The following is a 13,474-nucleotide window of genomic DNA, read 5'->3' on the forward strand; positions in this document are numbered from 1 at the left end:
AGAATCCCCTCCCTCGCCCTGTTGGCCATGCTGCTGGGGATGCAGCCCAGCATTCGGATGGCTCTCTGGGCTGCAAGTGCACATTGCCAGCTCATGTTGAGCTTCTCATCCACCAACACCCCAAAGTCCTTCTCCTCAGAGCTGCACTCAATCCATTCTCCGCCCAGCCGGGATTTGTGCATGGGATTGCCCCGACCCAGCTGCAGGACCTTATTGAACTTCATGAGGTTTGCACTGCTGACGTATATTCTGTATACTTTCAGACATATTTTTGTGCTGCTCTCTATATTATAAAAAAAAAAATGCTTTAACAGTAAGCTGGTGCAAGTAATTAAATATTTTCTATACCTTGAATGACTTTTTGATGTAGAAGTATGATGTTTTTAATGGTAATCTGTATTCTTCTCCTGAAGTATGAATTTGTAACCCCTTCCAAGTGGGAGCACTGGGATTCTGAATGTCTCTGCAAGCTTGGGCATTTGTTCAACTACAGAAAAAGGAACAGTTGGGTGCCGAGACCTAGAGGAAATCTGGCCTCACATAGAAAATTGCTGGTGAAAAGCAACGAGCCTGCTGACTTAACTGTTAGCTGAAATAATCTGCCAGCTCGTTGTCAGGTGTTGTTCAAAATCCCTTTCCAAAAAGCTTCCAGCCACATCCATAAAGCCTCGAAGGCAATAAGCTGACCGTGTGGATAGGATCTTAATGTCACCGAGGTATTTTAGCAGAGAGCAACATTTATTTGTTATGCTTTTCTCAATAGATCTCACAAAGAGAGAACATGAGGGTGTGCATGTCTGCACTTGTATTTGGGTGCAAGGGGGAAGAAGAGGGTGGGGAAGGTGAGAGGGAATGCATTTTCATGTTTTTTAGTTTTTCCGTGTAGACTAACCCTTTTTTTCATATCCATGAAGAAGAAAGGAAGTCGTAAATGTGTGTTATGCTTTGTTTTCCTAGAATGACATTCAAACTATGGTGTTAAAAAGATCACTGGACTATGCTTAAATAGCTCCGCATCCACCTACTGCAATGGAATAACAAAAAGGAGAGACTAGCAGGGAGAATAGGAGATTCTCTCCCAATAAATACTTTTAATTATATACAATATTGTCAAGTATTAGGTTCAAATTCGCTTTTTCTGAAAGCAAAAGAGTACCTTAAGAGCTCTTTGATGGGGAATTACAGCATGTAAGGGAGTAAATTCCAGCTACGCTTCCAGCTTTCCTTTTATTTAGACTCAGAATTTGAAGAGGAAAATTTGGGAATCTCCATTTAGGACTGTCTTTTGGGATGAACCAGTGGTATTTGCACCGCTACCAACCTGAACACTAACAACATGAATACTTGTTTTTTTCAGTCTCTTGATGTTGTGCAGGTTCCTTTTTTGCACTTGTGCACCTGGAACGGTCGGTAAGAACTGGTGGAAGTATTTTGCCTGGATGCTCACTAAACCTTCTGTATTTTTTTTCATTTCAGTTTGCCTTGATAACACTTTTGGCAACGACTGCAGCTTGAGCTGTGAGGATTGTCTGAACGGAGGCAGATGTAACAGTGAGCGCAGTGGCTGTGTTTGCTCTCCTGGGTGGACCGGCGTTATCTGTAACGAAAGTGAGTACAGTGTGTTTGAAAGGTGGGGATTTGGTCGTCCTGCTGTGACCCTGCAGATACATAGGAAACAGGAATAACCCGGTGTACTTTTAATCTGTAAAGCTGTCTAAGGAGCACAGCTGTCTCATAGGCAGATCAAAATTTTATTGTAATGTGGCGCATTACATAGAAATTGTAAGGGATGCTACAGTGTACATTACGAACCCTCAAACAGCGAGGTCTCCGCCCTCCAGGGCAGTACGGTACAGTACAGGACCCTTCCGAAGTATTGGTGTTGCTGTTCATTCCTCTTCGCTCTGCTGCTGAGAAATGCCAAGGCTTGCCTGCCATGCTTCGCTCCACAACCTGCCTCGCTGACTTTCAGAAGTCTGTCCTGGCAGGTGGTGTGACAATCTGGGTGGACATAGATGTTAAACTGGATTTTTCCTTTATAGCATCCCAAGACATTGCCGCTTTTATTCTTTTTTTCTTGTGTTGGTAAACTTGAGTCTGGGTTGTTTTGTTTTTTTTTTTCCTTATCATTCTTTTTATTATTAACATAACTTTCTTGGAATGGTGGATTTTTAATATTGGAAATTGTATTTTTTCAGCATTCTCTTGCCAAGTTGGTCAGTGCCCTTTGTAATAGCTTTCCACTCTCCTTATTCTTGCCTCCTGGTACAAGATCTTTCTGGTTCAGAAATATGTGTCAAAACCAACTGGAAAGATAGAGTGGCGATTTTCTTATGTACTGTGTGCCGTTCTTCATCTGCAGATCGGCAAAATTTGGCTGTTGCTTGTCTGAGACTTCCCACAATGAGTCTCCTGCATGTTTGGGATGGGTCCCTCCGTTTCGTGGTGTATGGCATGATGGCCCATCATACTTAGAAAGTCCATGCTGTCACTGATGGGACAAAGAGACGATGAAGAATTATTACTTAGCATCAGCAGACAGCAGTCTTCAGGTTAATCGCCATCAAGATTGCTTAGGAGGCATCATCACAAGGGCAGAAATATAGAAAAAACAGCAAATGATTGAAATCAACAGTCTGCCCGTAGTTATTCTGAGAGACTGCTCTGGGAGACGTGGGTTTGGTTTGTAAACACTGGGGACAGCTGAAAGAATAGGAATGAAGAGGATTTAACTGGTCGTTTCTAGTCTACCTGAGACAGTTCAAGCTATCAATTTAGGATATTCTAACTTCTCTGCGCGATGCTCTAGTGGTTTGGGATAGATTATAAAAATTTCAAGACAGGATACAAATTCTTTAGTTCACTTCATAAATAATAATAACAACATTTTTGGTCTCTATTTACAGTAGATATTCATGCATGTAATCGGGTGGAATTAATCTGTGGAATTTAAAGAACTTTAATGGGACTGCATTATTGAGCCAAACCTGCAGTCCGATGAAGTAGACACTGACAATGATAAATACAATGTATAATCTGTATGAATTAGCCATATGCGATAGTTTTCACTCTTTTCTCTTGCTTTCTTAACATACAGCGTAGTTCATGGGTTTAGGGTAAGCTAAACAGTTGAGAAAACTGGAACTAAATTTCTGTAATAGTGCACCAAAGAAACCAAATGGAAATTGATGTGAAATGTCAAGTTCCTTAATGTACATTGATAAAATGTCAGTGAAGTCAGATGACTCCAGCAACTGTATTTTCTGGGCTAGCTCAAGCTGCAAACAGTGGAGCAAGGCTTCATTGCACAATTTGTTTTGTGCTGGAGCGATGAGGGCTGTCGGAAGGAATCCCGTGCTGATGTGGATCCGTTTCTGCCGTGATCATCTGGGCAATTTCAGAGACTATGTCAGAAAAACACAAAGATATTTTTATAATAGTGTTTGGGAAGAAAAAATAAACTGTTTAAAGTATTTATCTCCTAATATTCAAAACCGTGCTCCGACTTTTAAGCTTTGTACTTTATAGGCAATGTTTTTGAGCGCTGTGCATTGTGTGGAGGGAAGCATATGCAGGGGAGAGTTTGGATAAATCACATAGTACTTCACATAAGTAAGCTTGGTTAATTCAAGTGTCCTTTTAAAATTATCTGGTAAATATTAGATGGATGTGTATTACCTTATATAGCAAGAACATGACTTTGTTTAGAGCCCGCCTGACTAAAGAGACTCTTTCCTTGCTCAGCTTTGATGACTGGAGTCTTAATTTCGTTTCATTTCTAGCAGAGGGGAAGGATTTCTTGGCCCATTCATCTTCCCTGCTTTCTCCGCAGCTTGCTCCCCCGGGACGTACGGCAGAGGCTGTGCCAGCGTTTGCAAGTGCCAAAACGGAGGCTCCTGCGACCCCGTCATGGGGCAGTGCCGCTGCCCGCCCGGCGTGCACGGCAAGCTCTGTGAAGACGGTATGGTTCCCCTTGTCTTGCCTGGGGCAGCGTGTGCCTGAAACCTCACCACAGCTCTCCCCTTGTTTCTGTCCTGCACTTGGGTCACACCAACCCCATGTCAGCGCTACAGGCTTGGGGAGGAGTGGCCAGAAGCTGCCTGGCGGGAAAGGGCCTGGGGGTGTTGGTCAACAGTCGGCTGAACATGAGCCAGCAGTGTGCCCAGGTGGCCAAGAAGGCCAACAGCATCCTGGCTTGCATCAGGAATAGTGTGGCCAGCAGGGCTGGGGCAGTGATCGCCCCCCTGTACTCGGCACTGGTGAGGCCCCACCTCGAATACTGTGTTCAGTTTTGGGCCCCTCACTACAAGAAAGACATTGAGGTGGTGGAGCATGTCCAGAGAAGGGCAACGGAGCTGTGAGGGGTCTGGAGCACACGTCTGATAGAGAAGCAGCTGAGGGACCTGGGGTGGTTCAGCCTGGAGAAAAGGAGGCTGAGGGGAGACCTTCTCGCTCTCTACAGCTCCTTGAAAGGAGGGGGGGGCGAGGGGGTGTTGGTCTCTTCTCCCAAGCAACAAGTGATAGGACAAGAGGAAATGGCCTCAAGTTGCACCAGGGGAGGTTTGGGATGGATATTAAGAAAAATTTCTTCACAGAAAGGGTTGTCAAGCATTGGAGCAGGCTGCCCAGGGAAGTGGCAGAGCCGCCATCCCTGGAGGGATTTAAAAGATGTGTAGACGTGGTGCTGAGGGACAGGGTTTAGTGGTGGACTTGGCAGTGCTACTTAACAGTTGGACTTGATGATCTTAAAGGTCTTTTCCAACCTAAACGATTCTGTGATTCTATCTAGATGTAATTGTGTGTGGTAGATCTTAGGGACCCGAATGAGAACAGGCTCCATTGTGCGAGATGTACTACAACCCTGCGGCTTGCCTCGAAGGGACTTTTGTTTAAATAATAGGCGGGATAAAGGCTGAAAGAGAAGCAAGTGCCTGGTAAGGGTGCGTGGAGCCCTGGCTCAGGAACAAGTCAGCGTGGTCTTTTCTGCAGCGCCAACTAAAAGAGAGTTGATTTGGTGTTCATGTTTTAACGCTTAAAAGCTGATGCCTTGTTGTGTTTGTCCACTCAAAAGGTTGCCCAAAAGGCCTCTTTGGGAAGAACTGTAACAAGCCATGCAACTGCGCCAACAACGGCTACTGCCACAGACTCTATGGAGGCTGTCTGTGTGACCCCGGGCTCTACGGCCGCTTCTGCCATCTCAGTAAGTCCCCATAATTTTTCAAATCTGTTTAACACACTCACAATGTAACACTCTTTAAAGGTTCCACATCGCATATAAAATGAGGGAGGCTTTGGGTTCTGACATGAGCTGGGAGTCGCGGGAGGACGTGACTTTTGATGCGTGCCAGGAAGCCCCAGAAACTTCATTAATCTTTTCCTCTAGCAATTAATCTTTGCCATAAGGACTGAGATTTCCTGATGCACAAAGATGAGGACTATAGGTAGGGCTGGGTTGGGATGGGCGGGTTTAACTTTAGGGTTGTTGGTGAGGTTAAGGTCTGGTTGGAGCTGCTGAGTGGCTGCCGATGTGGTTGGAGTGGGAGCTGAGGAGCAGGGTGGGCTGGGACAGGACAAGGGCGAAATGTTAAATGGGAATAAAAAGAATCAAAACGAAAACGTTGCAAAACAGATGGTCAAGTTTCTTTGCACGTACAGATTTTGTTCGTAAAATCTATGCAAGATTGAAAAATAGTTGTGTGATTTTTATTTCTTTTTTCATGAAAGCTTTTGTCTTGGATTGCATCCAAATGTTTTTTCATTCAGAAACTTAACTAAGTTTGCTTTGAAACATTTCTGGTTCTTGCATTCACCACATGTAGCTTGAAATGAAATGAATTACTTAATACAGGAATCATGTAAACTGTATTTTACACACCCCCACATTAATAGGCGCTGTCATAGGAGTGCGGATGTCTTTGCTGGAAGTAAAATGAACATTTTGCTTTTTGCAGCAGTTGCATGCTGCAGCAGCGTGCAATTTCAAGTAACTCATGCATAATTACAGAGCTAATGATTCCTTTTCATCTGGCTGCAGCCTGTCCCAGGTGGGCGTTCGGAGCTGGCTGCTCGGAGGAGTGTCAGTGCGTGAAAGAGCACACGTTGGAATGCAGCGCGAGGAACGGGACTTGCACCTGCAAGCCTGGTTTTCACGGCAAAAAGTGTCAGAAAGGTATAACAGAAAGCCAGATTCCCTTTGTCTGCTTATTCCTTTGTTCCTAGCGTTATTTCTCATTCTTCCTCCCATTTGCTTTGTTTGGCTGCTGCCGCTACTAATATATTCATATTCTACTAATTATTTTGTCTGTGTTTTTTCATGCAACAGACTCCGGGAGTGCCTGGTATCGCAGGGCTTAGAGGGACATCAAGGGGAATACAGCTTAAGAACGTGGGAGTTCTAGCCTGATCAAATGGCAACAGAAACCTAGAAACCAAATTCTCATGCAACCCTAAATAATTAAGATTGTGGGAGTTTTCGCTTTTGCTCTTGCCTTTTTCTGCACAGACAGTAAATCAGTGACGAAACCTGTGTTTTATGGCAGCAGGATTATTTGTAAACAGTTTCAGTACTGCTACTTTGCCTTCAGATTTGCAGGTCTTCGAATTCAATTTATTCTTTGTAGTTTTTGGGGGTAGTTCAAAGAGAATTGTATTCCACATTCATGTTTGCATGTCTCAGTAGCCCTCTCCAGACAGTAATGGAGTAATGCAATAAAGATTCTCCCTTCAGATTCCTCTCTGGGCAGGCAGGAACGCGTCGGGTTTGTGACACTGGTTCTTGGGGGGGGTTGGTGGAGAATAATAGTGACGATGTTTAATATCTTTAGCGTTCTTGGTGACATGCTCAGTTCTGGGGGAGAGCATCCCTCGCCCAGCGCTGGCTTTGCACCAAGGCAGAGAGCAGCAGAAGGTACAGAAAGATAAGAAGAGTAATTCTGTAATGGCTGTAATTGAATATATCCTTAAGTATTCTGCCACTCTGTTTCTGGGTTGTATTTAAGCAGTAACCTCTTTGAAATGTCCATGCGAGTGTGTGATAACTATTTACACTTTGTTATCAGCACCTCTAAAATGTACGTTATACTAGATTTCCTGCATATTTCTGCCAAATTATTTTCTGAGTTTTGTTCAGTTTTCTTAACTCTTCCTTTTTCCTATACACGTTCCGTGCCTACTTGTATTTTCCAGAGTGTGCACCTGGTTTCTATGGGGCTGGTTGCAAACTGAGGTGCGACTGTCCTCCTGATGTTCCGTGTAATCGTGAGACGGGAGTCTGCAAGCTTCCATGTCCACCTGGGCTTCATGGAGAAAAATGCCATTTATGTAGGTACTCACTGCATGTTTCCCTGGGAGGTACGCTTTGGATGGGAAAACTTACTCAGGGAACTTATGTTCACATGCAGAAGTTGCAAATAAAAGGTACATTTGTTGTTGATACGAGTTGGCAGTTCCCTGCTGAAGCCAAACTGGTATTTGGAGCCTGGCAACTGCTGTGCAAAGGTCAAGGCACAAGGCTGAGGCCGGTTCCTAAAACTAACGTTTGTCCAGATAACTGGACAAATGTTCCTTTAACTGGACAAATAGTTCCTTTTAAAGCTTCGGGCACAGATTTTCTAGAGCTCTGTTGCAGTTAATTACAGACCAGCGGTTGCTGAGACCCTGATGCTAACGTAGATCCCTTGGCACCAGCACAGCTCAGTTTAAAATTGCTGGTGGTGGTGTCTCCTAACGTCTTCAAAACACTACCTTATACTAACCGTGTCTTTGGGCTTCTTTTGACCAGCTTGTGAGCCCGGGAGCTTTGGGGTGAACTGCAGGCAGAGGTGCAGCTGTGGAGAAGCACCATGCGATCCGAAGACGGGGCGGTGTATTTGCCCAGCGGGGAAGGCTGGTGCCACGTGTGAGCAAGGTGTGTCTGGTGTTGGGCTGGAGTAGCGAGCGTCTTGCTTTGGCAGACACAATAAGAAATCGAATTATTCTGTTTTCCACCAAAACTGCTGCTGTGCAATACGCTCCGTTTGCAGAACAGGTAACAGATAAGTCGTGCTGCAGAACGTAAGACATCCACCACATGGGATCACCTGTAAAGGAGGGAGCATGACTCACTTACCCTGTCTTGTCTCTCTGCTCCGATTATTAATAGCGATTTGTATGCTGGGCTGGGTCTATACAAGTTGGGCAGTGGTACCAGGGCATTGCAGTGGGTTGGAGTCCCAGAGCAGAGCTTGGGATCATGCTGCCATATGCCCACAATGCACCTCAGGAGCTGTTGAAGGGCTTTGGCCAAAGACAGCTATTGTGGAACCAGCAAGCGAAGGACCTGGTGGAACACAGGAAGGAATTAAAAAGGAGAGCAGTATTGTGGGTAATTCAGTAAAGGGATGAAGAAAGTCTTAGGAACACTGAACTACCAATGGGCCATAGGATGCTCCTCTGCCACTTGCAGAGCTCTGGCTGTTGCACACCTGAAGAGCATCAGCCCTGCATGGACCCCGATTGTGGCTCACCGCTTCACAGAGAAGGTGGAGCTGAATGGAGAGCTGGGCTCCACCTCACGTCCAGCCCCTCTGGACTGCATGACCATCCTCGTCCCACCTCGGCCCAGCAAAAATACAGCAGCAGCCCTCCCCTCCTGCATCTGTCTGCAGATTACCTTCTGCTGCAGGTTTCCTTCGCTCAGCACAGTAATTCGTTTTTCGGATATGTCCAAACGCTCCCGACGTTACTGTATCAGAAACTAAACAAAAAACCAAACGCACCGTGATGGAAGTCGGAAGAGAGCCTTTGGGTCTGTCTTCAGATGTGTTCTCGCGTGCTGCAGTACAGGGGCGCATTGGCTCTTTTGGAAGGTTTACTGTCTATAGAAATAATATAGCAATCCCTTATCTGGCTTATTTTTACTAATATTTTTAAATTCCTTAAGGTAACACCAGAAATCTATAATTGCCTTGAAAGAGAAAATGGCATTGGGAGCATCTCATGTGCTTTTTTTTTTTCTAGATTGCCCAGCCGGGCGGTGGGGACCAGACTGCCAGTCCTCCTGTGAGCCCTGCGCCAACGGGGGCCAGTGCAACAGAGAAACTGGAGCCTGCGACTGTCCCCCCGGCTACACCGGGGAGTCCTGCTCTGCGTGTAAGTCCTCACATCTGGCTTCTCCACGAAAAGAAAGTCAGTTTGAATATTCAGCTTCCGGTTTGCATTTTTTTGTTTGTTTTTTTTTGCCTTCTTGCTGTTTCGTGAAACGCTTGTTAGGTTAGACACACTGACCCATGATAAAGTCCCCTTCAGCTTCAGGAATTCCCCGGGTTGGATTTGACATTGTTTTAGGAAGGGAGATTACAGATAAATGCCGATGACAAGCTAAACTGCATCCCAAATCGATGTTATCATTAGACCTAATTTATGGCAATGTATACTTAGAAATACAACGTTTGATAACCACAGTGCCTGCATTGTAATTCTGGTCGCTTGGCAAGAGGTGCCGACCAGTTGGCCCATACGGCGTCACTCTTGGGTTATGTTTGCAGCATCACTCCTTGGTGTAACTAACTCAGGATGAAATAGCAGTGAGGATGAAGGAGTAGTATCAGTGCTGTCTCTGCAGCTTCACCAGAGACCATGGGACTACGCTCAAGCAGCTGCTCTGTGCGAGCGCGGCATGGCTCCTTGTCCAGCCTCGGGGTATTACAGGCTGCTCGAGTGCGGCTGTCTGCTGGCATAGACGGGCCCTCAGGGACAGCACTGCTTCCTGCAAGACCTCAGTGGTGACACATTATTTCCCTTTGTTAGTCACCAAATCGCTTTTGACGAAGGTTGGCTCGGCACTCTTTTTTCCTCCGCTGATTGATCCTGATGTGTGGAAGAAGTACCCGAAAGTCACTCAAGCTATTCCCACTTTACAGTACCCGGCCCCAGACACCTAGTGTACAAATTACAGATGTTCCTTTCATTTTGGCATTTTGTTTTCTGGCTTCAGCTAATGCACATTTTAGGGGGCAAGCTGTTGCTGTCTTCTTTGAAAAGATCAGTCCGTGCCTGCTTTATTATCTAGGTGCAATTTCAGTCTGTTCATCTGTTTGCAGCCTGCCCTGATGGTTACTATGGACAAAATTGCCTGCTGTTATGCAGCTGTAGCGGCGGTGCTCAGTGTCACCACGTCACCGGAGAGTGCACATGTCCCCCCGGCTGGACTGGCCATGACTGCAAACACCGTAAGTCAAATGGGTATTCGCTCCACAGGGCGCACGGTATCTCTCGGGGACTTAACTGCAAATGTAAGAACCAGCTCTGTTTGTTCTTAGTCTATTACAGTTTTTTAATATACTTTTGCTAATCTTATTGCTTCTGAAATTGTGTGTTTATGGGTTTGCACAGGCTGGATGGTTATAATCCTTAATTATCTAGGTTCAAAGTATTGAAATAGATGGCTGATGAAGCGCAAAGTATTGATATAAGCTCTTATTTCAACACTATGGATCCCTTTGCCCAATACCATCTGTCCTGTCAGCATTTTGACTGACAGTTTTGGTTTTCATTTTCAGTGCAGATTAGTTTTAAGATTAATTCTCAGTTTTTCATTTTGTTTAGGGGAGATTTATTCAACAGGTGAGTGGCATGTACAGTCGTGTGTCTTAAGGTCACTCCTTAACTTGTGAATATAAATGCTGGGAGGAATTCTGTTCTCTGGAAGAGCAGAGCATCCTTCTGTTGACTTTAGCGTCGCTCTCCATATTGATGGCCGTGTAAGAGTGCAAATTTGCCCTTTTTGGATAGCACCATATAAATGTTAAGCCGTCCTGCTTGATTCCTTCTTTTTCCTGTTTCACATCTTTTCTGCTTGATTCATTATGATCCCTCTTGCAAAAAGCCAACAGAATACAAACCTGTTTCTAAACTTGATCTTAAACAGTTCAAGTCATATAAATTAATTGCCAGTGTGACAGCAGTAAGTTTTGGACCTGGCTTCTCGGGCTTGGTACTGAAGAAAACTCTGGGAAAATCTGAAGTTTCCACCAATATGCATATTTCAAAAATCAAACCTGTTGGTAATGTGTGGAGCCATTATATAGCTTTCCTTAACTCCCTTGGCTGTTTAAAGAATTAGGAGACCATGGCAAAGAAAAGCTTTTATTCCTATTCAGGAAAAGATATGAGAACGATTGTTTTGCAGAGAAATCTCAGTAAGGCATCTCTTCAGCTATCTCAGACCAGGCATGAAACAGATGCCCAACTCCAAAACCAGGTTTCTGTTGCCCTGATTGGCACTTTCATCTTTATCCTTACAAGAAAGGAGGAAATGCTGTGGTACATTGTTGTATTTGTGTCAGTGTTCCGTGATTTTTAGAATGAAAGCAGTAAGTTGCTTTAACAAAGACTGTGAGGTTTCTCTGTGTCCATGTTACATTTCCCAGTATTTTAAGGAAAATACGGAGGATGCTCACAAATCTGTCTTGTTTTACCCACTAGCTATTCTGGTTATGCAGATTTTTGCTAAGTGAGTCAATAAATGATATTTTATTTCCATGAAATTATGCGTTTGTGACTGTGGATTGATTGAGATGGATTGACTATGAATGATTAGTTTTCTGTGGATGGCATAATATCTGCCTATGGACCCCTACTACTTTCCGCTGAAATAAATGAGCAAAAATTGTATTTATTTTCATTGATTTGTGTCCCATGCTGCAGCTGAGAGTCCAGAGCGCCTGCATCTTAAGGGACCGTTTTGCATCCTTTCTGTTCTCTCATTTAGATGTAAAATAATCCATTAGCTAAGCGCGAGGTTGGTTCTCAATGTGAATACCGTTTTCCATTGCAGCCTGCAGTAGTGGCTGTTGGGGACCGCGCTGTGAAAACACGTGTGCCTGCAATAACAGCGACGGTAGCTGCGATCCAGTCACCGGCTCCTGCTTCTGTGAGCCGGGATTCACTGGGAAACACTGCGAATGGAGTAAGTTGCCACTTTGTCAACACTGGGAATTTGCAAACCCAGAAATTATTTTTCCTGATAATTCCCCCCGGGAAGACGTCCAGGCTGTACCGCCTCCGGTCTGCCCAGTGTGTTGCAGGGCTCTCGGGTTTCATCGGGGTTAGATAGTTTCCCTAATTTGGATTCCAGAAAAGTTATTTTCAGACTTGTTTTGGTCTCAACAGCTATTTTTAATGTTAAGACCTCTTGTCAGTGACAGGATTGATGTATATTTGGCTTGTGGCATAGAAGTTTCTATATCAGTTTTATTTATCCAGTTTTAGGTCCACAATTTTTCTTCATAAATCTTTTTTTAAGGCCAGGCATATAGAAATGCTTCACATGCACATAACAGAAGCAAAATCAGGAAGATTTAGGGTCCTCTATTTATTAACAACAAAAATGTGCAATAATCTTACCAGAGGCCCATGATCTCCACTAATCTGTCTCTAACAGAGGTCAATAGCAGATGCCTTAAGAGGATAAAAACAGGCATATAGATAATTCCTGATATGTTTCCCCAAGTTTCATCCATTTGTCATTCAGGAGCTTCTTGGGACAGAAGCAATATCTCTATATTTAATACAACTTGATTTTTTTTCCCCCCAACTAATGTGCCTGTTTCCTTTTTGATTCCATGCAAACATGTGGTATCCACTTCATCTTGTGGCAATAAGTTGCATAGTTAAGCTGCTATTATTGTTACTATTCTTAATAATAATAATAATGTTATTAAATAAGTATTTTATCTATTAGATTAACCATCTTACAGTAGCACAGACGTAGCTACCAGAGTCTCAGAGTGTAGGCAGAAATAACTGCTGGTGTCACACAGAAATGTCAAAACAATTAATCTGGAGCAGTGACCTAAGACAAAAACCCAGGAAAGTTGATCTTACGGCTCTTATTGCTGTTGGCACAGAGGGAATGGAAGGACAGTTAGCGGGAAGACCAGTTCCCAGCGAAGGAGCTGCCAGCTCCACTTCCCTTTTGCTCTTGACCTCTCTCGAAACAGCATCTCTGCAGACAGAATGTAGCCAAATATCTGGTTGTCATCTTCTCCGGCAACGTAATCAGTGAAGCCATTACCACCGACAAAACATCTGGTGACCCCTAATATTCTGTTTATGGGTTTTCTCTTTTATTCCTGGAGGAATAAAATGCCCCTGGAGGTGTTCAAGGCCAGGATGGACGGGGCTTTGAACAACCTGGTCTGGTGGGAGGTGTCCCTGCCCAGGGCAGGGGGGGTGGAACGAGATGATCTTCAAGGTCTCTTCCAACCTAATCCATTCTATGATTCTATTCAGTCTGCTTTTTACCCCACTTTAATTGTGTATGTGTGTATATGCATGTATAAAAAATGCATATATATGTATATACACACACACACGTGGATTATGAAATCCATAATTCTTCCCGAATCATTTTATGCTGCGCTGGAGGTGAGATCTTTACTATCCCTGGAGAGCTCCTCTGCTCCTGAGGCATCTCCAGCCTCTTGCTGCTGGT

At 44.4% G+C, this 13,474-nt stretch overlaps 1 protein-coding gene across 1 annotated transcript in view; it reads left to right on the forward strand.

The window, feature by feature from the left end:
• LOC104285974 (multiple epidermal growth factor-like domains protein 6) overlaps positions 1-13,474 on the forward strand; it is a 208,857-nt gene that overhangs the window by 163,454 nt on the left and 31,929 nt on the right. The window contains 7 exon segments of the mRNA XM_009884502.1: positions 1,477-1,608; positions 3,833-3,961; positions 5,072-5,200; positions 6,035-6,169; positions 7,186-7,320; positions 7,781-7,906; positions 8,998-9,129. Coding sequence (XP_009882804.1) covers positions 1,477-1,608; positions 3,833-3,961; positions 5,072-5,200; positions 6,035-6,169; positions 7,186-7,320; positions 7,781-7,906; positions 8,998-9,129 — 918 coding nt within the window.

This window comes from Charadrius vociferus, unplaced genomic scaffold, assembly GCF_000708025.1.
Source record: "Charadrius vociferus isolate BGI_N301 unplaced genomic scaffold, ASM70802v2 scaffold104, whole genome shotgun sequence".
NCBI lineage: Eukaryota > Metazoa > Chordata > Aves > Charadriiformes > Charadriidae > Charadrius > Charadrius vociferus.